The sequence below is a fragment of the Cyprinodon variegatus genome, unplaced genomic scaffold (genome assembly GCF_000732505.1).
Source record: "Cyprinodon variegatus isolate N-32 unplaced genomic scaffold, C_variegatus-1.0 Scaffold418, whole genome shotgun sequence".
Classification (NCBI taxonomy): Eukaryota; Metazoa; Chordata; class Actinopteri; order Cyprinodontiformes; family Cyprinodontidae; genus Cyprinodon; species Cyprinodon variegatus.
In genome coordinates, this window is record NW_015150871.1 from 399,504 (window position 1) to 406,340 (window position 6,837).

At 34.0% G+C, this 6,837-nt stretch overlaps 1 protein-coding gene across 2 annotated transcripts; it reads right to left on the reverse strand.

Annotated features, from left to right (window-relative positions):
- Window positions 1-2,327: 2,327 nt before the first annotated feature.
- LOC107093294 (tetraspanin-8-like) lies at window positions 2,328-6,609 on the reverse strand. 2 transcript variants are annotated; one of them, XM_015388268.1, is made up of 6 exons: window positions 6,541-6,609; window positions 6,309-6,404; window positions 5,165-5,257; window positions 4,191-4,265; window positions 3,023-3,106; window positions 2,328-2,709 (listed from the first exon to the last, which is right to left on the reverse strand). In XM_015388268.1, exons 1-6 carry the CDS (start codon window positions 6,601-6,603, stop codon window positions 2,569-2,571), a joined length of 552 nt encoding a protein of 183 aa, XP_015243754.1. In that variant the 5' UTR covers window positions 6,604-6,609; the 3' UTR covers window positions 2,328-2,568. The 2 variants fall into 2 exon arrangements, with proteins under 2 accessions (XP_015243754.1, XP_015243757.1); XM_015388271.1 differs by lacking the exon at window positions 3,023-3,106.
- Between the last annotated feature and the right edge of the window lie 228 nt (window positions 6,610-6,837).

The following is a 6,837-nucleotide window of genomic DNA, read 5'->3' on the forward strand; positions in this document are numbered from 1 at the left end:
CAAAATGTCTTCCACGATGTCCGCATCACCTACCTTCTCAAGTGATGAGGTTTGTTTACATAGATAATTTTACAGATAGTATTTCATTAGTCTGTGTAGGGTATAGATTTCATGTAGACTTAAGATAATAAATACACCCGTTATTTTTTTCTACATTGTTGTGACGTTTTGGTGATCTCGCAATCGCTAGTTTGTTGGCTCTGCGCTGCCGTAGCACAAAGATGTCTCCATGGCTGCGAGACCCGCTCCTATGTAATTATAAATAACGAATTCTAAGGCAACGCAAATATTAAGGTTAAGAGGCTGAGCTCGTAGATGATGATAAATAACATAGTTATGTATAATATATTACATTTCTGACTGTATATCCCTGTAATTATTACACACTGTAGCTTTAACCCCAAAAAAATAAAACGTAACAAGTACAAAAATAGATCCAAAAAAGAGGTCAAAGGAACCAAAACTACTCAAAATATGTAACTAAAAAAACTGACCTCCCTTAATGAGACAAAGGGAAACTTAAATAGTTGCTGGTCAGATCAAAATAGAAGGACTAAATTCATGAGTATGTTGTGCATTAATTAGCTGTTGAATCCTCTATTGGACACAATCTCCCCGCTGCCTGTTAGTCTCTTAGAAATTAAGGCTGGAGCTTCCATGCATTGAAGCAACCAGCGAGAAAGTAGTGACCGGATTGGATAATGCACAAAATTCCATGACTTCCAGTGAGATTAAACTTCTAATGGGGTCTGTGGAGCAGGGTCAGGTCACGAAGCTGGCTGCTCAATGCTGATAGGAAGAAGCAATGATTTAGTCAGAACTGGCTTTTGAGGCAGACCTGTAAAATCAATTCTATTAAATATAAACACATAAATAAGTTATTAAAGGTCCTGCTGAGACATTAGATGTTCTTTAGGTGATAGAAGGCCAACTTTGTTCATGTCTTTGTGTGCTCCCAAGGTTAGGATCTGAGTCCATCATGATTGGTTGTTGCTTGCTGTAATTACTGAAGATAAGTGATAACTTTAAAATTCTTACTTTGGTGTAAGATATATTTCTTCAGTTTTTATTCAGCAGAAGGAAATGTTGACACATGCATGTATTAATTTCTTCTATCTAGGCAATGACCCTTATTTCCTCTGACTAACGCACACTTTCTGGTGTTGTTTATGTTGTATTCTACTGGATGAACCCTTAGTATCAGGGAATTTATGAATCTGAATTATTTAAAACAAAGAAAAGAGAATATCAAGGTATGATTGAGCTGTGGATCCCTGCAGCTCCTCTAGAGTTAAATTCCATTAACCTTTTCGCCTGCCCCTCTGAAGGGGAAAGAAATGTATAGGTTTGAAGTGGTGCAATGTCCTTTCACATTTTCAGATGACGGATTTAACAATGCTATTATGTTTAAAAAAAAAAAAAAAAAAAGTTTTATTCCATGTCCTTTAAACTGTGCGACAAATGTATCCCTGAGCTATTTGCCATCTTCATTATAGTCTACAGGAGGCTTTTTACTACTTTTCACAAATCTCTGACGACTATACAGAACAACTATATTTTTACTAAGAAACAGCAAAACATGCCAAACTCTTTTCACATGTAAAGTTACTTTTTAAGGTAATTTTAGGACTATTAGCATTATAAGAGGGCTAATTAAAATCCAGTCCACATTTTGTAAAATTGCTACCTGCATCCATTTCTTTCCACTTAATAATGCCAGACTAATTATTGAATTATATCTGTCGCTGTTATATATGGAAAATGTGAAGAACTTCAAAGAATATTAATACTTTTCCAAGGCACTCATATAACTTATTTACACCTAAGTCAAAAAGCAGTATGAAACACTGAATTCTGTGGGGACCAAGTGCAAGTATTCTGCAGCACAATGATCTTTATTAATAGTCCAGAAGCAACTCACAGCTGTGAAATTAAGTTTTTTTTCTCAACCATTCAAAAATATTTTAAAAAAGTTACAACAAAATGTGTTAGAACATTGAACAATATTAAAAAACATTTGTATAAGTAGAACTACAAAAAATAACAAGTAAAAAAAGAACAATTTTAACTCTTAAATATCTCCCTCCTCTCTTGCAGAAGGTTATGCATTAGTGCGTTTGACAAAAATCACATTTCTTTCGCTATAATAAAGGCTGTGAAATTAGATCTAAGAAAACCTTAGACTTACAGACCATGGGGTTCGTTAATATGATTCTGTGTATTTCTTAAAATGGATCTGGTGCGTTTGACAAAAATCACATTTCTTTCGCTGAAATAAAGGCTGTGAAATTAGATCTAAGAAAACCTTAGACTTACAGACCAAGGGGTTCGTTAATATGATTCTGTGTATTTCTTAAAATGGATCTGGTCCTTAAACGATAATTTTTATTAAATCACAGTCCAGTCCACCCTACCCTTAAATGATATGACATTAAATACATTTGTTTGCTCAAATTTCTACAAAAAACTGAAACTGATTGTTGGTTTAATATTGCAAAGTTTCATATATTTTGTCATTATTACCCCTTCAGTCATGTCGAGAAGAAAATGGAGATGAAATCACTGAAATCATGCTATGTAATCGTCTGGGGTCTCTACTAGACAAGTGTACTTTCCAGCTCTTGCTTCCTTACTGTAGACCACCTCAGGAGTTTCCAGCTTCTTATTGATTTGACACAGAATGGCAATGCACAACCCTATTGGCAACATCTATAAGATAGTGAAAGAAAGAAAAAGGTTACTTCTACCTTCTGTTCTCATATCTTGCGCATCTTCATACAGAGTTTTGTTTTAGAAACTAAAAGATGATCAAGCTCTATTTATTATTATTGACCTAAGAAAGCTTTTCTGTTATAATATGTTATATTATCTTGTTATATGCTTGTCAGCTATAACAGCAATAGGCTGGAATAACAAAAATTGACTGATTTAAAAGTGTCACACATTAATTCTAACATTGGAAAAAGGGATGGTAAACAAAACATAAATTGAGACATACTGTGTAGGTCAACATAATACATACCCATAATATCATGAATCCCGCATTGATACAAGAAGCGATATTAAGATAAAAATAGTTTTCTTCAACAATCAATGGAATACAAGGCTACAACAGGGAGAAAAAAAAACAAGTTTAATCAATGTTTTAAGCCATTCCTTACTTCAAGGTATAGTGGAGGATTTTAATTTTCCGGGTGGATCATCAAAATAAGTGGTCCTCCTAATTGTCAATCATTCTGGTGATATGTTTATATAAGGCTGGCCGTGGCCGTCCCCAGTTAGCTATCTTTTTACTTTCAGGCATACATGTGCGGTTTCAGCCAGTCATTGATTCTCAACTTTCTCACTGTTGTTCTACAAAAATGGCAGAGGGTCGTAAGAGAAAAAGTGTCTACGAAGTTTAAAAGAAAAGAAAGGCTTCAGAAGAGAGATTCTTGGGGAGATTCTTTTAGATGATGGCGTACACTGAAAGCACAGGTCGGGCTTCCCACTGATTCGTCAGTCGCAAAGTTTCTAGTTGACAGGTAAAGTTTGGCATGCTATTTGGAGGAATCAATTTTACATCTCTGCATATCAAAAAAAAGGAGAAATGGGCTCTTGCATGCTCTCGCACATGTTTAATAGGTGATCCCTCTCGCGAGCAGGGTAGTGCGTGGGCATTATTATTTTTTTTTAAGTAAAGAGGGCGGCTCTTTTAAAAAATTCGCAAAAATCCTCCACTACATCTTTAAGATGATCTACTTTAATATTAAAATATACGTTAAATACTATTAGGTGACTTGGGCTTAAATGTCAATCTACCCACTAAGGCCCACTAAGGAGAAAGCTGGAATAAAACTTATTTCTCCAATTGTAAGACAACTATTCTTCCCCATTCCATCCATCCATCCATCCATCCATCCATCCATCCATCCATCCATCCATCCATCCATCCATCCATCCATCCATCCATCCATCCATCCATCCATCCATCCATCCATCCATCCATCCATCCATCCATCCATCCATCCTCCATCCATCCATCCATCTTGTAGATATTAAGAAATTGTTTTTTTTTTCTTCTCCTCAAATAAGATACATAATATAATAAGAAAGTGCAATAAGTGGACACCTTGAATGGTGTTTACTGGTTTTAACAGAAGAATACTTAAGAATGCAAAAATAATGTTTCTATTTCTATTGATCAATACCTTTGAATAAACCATGATGGGCTGATCTTCAGGACCTTCCACTGTAAACTGGAAGCTGCCTTTTGGAGCTGGCACCTAGAAAACATTAACATGGTTTATTACATAAAGAGAATAATTGACATTACCCCAGATTACTCTCACTGGCAAATGTGACAATAAAAGCATCACGTTGTATGAATAATTTTCATTTGCAAGGTTGATAAAATATTACAATGCATATATCTTCAATGATAAACCCCCTTTTTGTTTTCAGATATGCTTAGATTTTACAGGTCAGTTTTATTGGTTGAATTGTGTGATGATGAATGTTTCTAAAAAACAAGTGGAAAAGAAGTGGGACAGCAAATAACTCAGGAAAAAAAAGCCAAATGTTCTGATAGTGAACTTTGGCATCTATGCACAACACAGTGTCCAGTCAAGGCTAAAAAACTATGTTGTCTCTTCATCCCTTGGTTTTGCATTATTCCTTTCATTAATCCTAAGATTACAGCATGGATGTTTTTTATAATTAAAAATACTGTCTATGTTTTGCATACAAAAAAGTCTGTCACAAAATATATGTTTTCAAGAGAACTGTGTCTAAATTTTAAATATGAAGTTTTTAAGGCTCTAAATAAAAAAAGGCTTGATCAAGTGATATTACTAGAAGAAACAACAATAGGCAACAGGGAGAGAGAACAACTAACACATGCAATATTAACCAATGAGCCAAAGAATCTATCAGCATGATAATATTTGCAATGTTAGATATAGCTTGATAAAATCTGATATTTGATTTTTTGCTAATATTGAATCGATATCCTATATTAATATTGGATAGGACACTCATAAAGCTTACGCACGATTCCCCATTACAACTGCATCAAAACCAAAGATAATAATGTGTTACAGGAGCTTCATTTTTATTAAAAGACTATAATATTTGAGAATACCAAAATAATATGTATATTGGTGGGATTTTTTTTTTTACTTACACATGGATTTATTGACATATTATCACACAGACAAGTTTGTGAAATGTTGTTCTTCCAATCCAGGTAACCCTGTTCGACTCCACAACACTGAAACTGAGAGAGAACAAAAATAAACATATTCATAAAACATTGAAAAAATACCTTACCAGTTTTGGAACTGTGATAAGGCATTTTTAGTGGTGTAAGGTTATAATACTGGCTGCTGAGATTCCAAAAGGATAGATTTGAATAGAAATCCCATGGCTACTTCTTATGGTAATGAAAATAAAGAATTTAAAGTAAGTATCATCAGACTTAAACATGCAGCAGCTATACATGTGACAGAACTTGATGTTGCACAAAATCTGCTTTATTTCCTTAAGTTTAGAACTAGGTCACACATTTGTTAATCTACAAAAAAACATTGCAAGAAAATGAAAGGAGATGAATGTTTTAAACCACTGTATGAGCAAGTGCTCTTTAGGTACCTAAGGCATCATTATCTATAAACAATCTATCTGGAGGCAAATTAACCGAAATGATTTTGTTTAACTCTGTATGTTATATTAATTTTTTATTATTATTATTATTATTTATCCTTTATTTAACCAGGTAATACCCATTGAGATTAAAAATCTCTTTTGCAAGGGAGACCTGGCCAAGATAGGCATGAAAATTACATCACATCATTACATAGGTACAAAGACACACACATAAAAGCCAAATATGCACTTACAATAAAATTTCAATTAAAACATTGACATGTGAGGGAGTCCAGCTCAAAACATCTAATTGTTTTAATTGAAATTTTATTGTAAGTGCATATTTGGCTTACAATAAAATTTCAATTAAAACATTGACATGTGAGGGAGTCCAGCTCAAAACATCTAATTCTCAGCTTAAAAGTATTCAAAGGAACCAATTTACTAAGTTTCAAGTTATTTTGCAGCAAATTCCATGTAAAGGGAGCAGAGTAAGCAAAGGCCTTTTTACACAGCTCAGTACTGACACATGGGACAGAAAACAAGACAACAGCCTGAGAACGGAGAGAGTAATGACCAATGCTTTTTACAAATTATGTTTGTCTTTTCCTTATGCTATATTACCATAAGCTTGAGCATAAAAAGTTGTGTAGATAGTAAGAAATCCTTGAAAAGTGACTTACTTGCATCTGTGCGATGTTTAGCATTTTTAAATCGTCTTGAGAGGCATTAGTTAGATGCAGCAGGCCCAGGAAGTGACTTCTTATATGATCTTCCACCTATACAGCATGTAAAAAACAATGACAGCTGGAGAGTTGCATTTTTTCTAATGTATCATTTTAGGATTTCAGACTTTAAAATTCACGAAGTGCATGAACACAAAATCGAATGAATATAATTATAATTTGCAAATACCTGGGTTTTTATAACCTGAACAAGAACTTCTAAAGCAACAAATGACAGGAAGCCTGCGCTCATTCCAACTGCAAACTGAGACAAAATGTTGAGATTTTAACGATTTATATTTATTTCTATTCTTGCTTTAAATGTTTTTTTTTTTACTTACCACTATCAATGGCCACTTTTTTTCTTTCAAGGAACCAAACCCACCGAAGAAGGCAAGGACAATTTTTGTAGTGCAAAACACACAAGATACATTCAGCCACAAAGTGATTTCCTCTGTCTATTGAGAAAAAATGTGAGAAAAATACC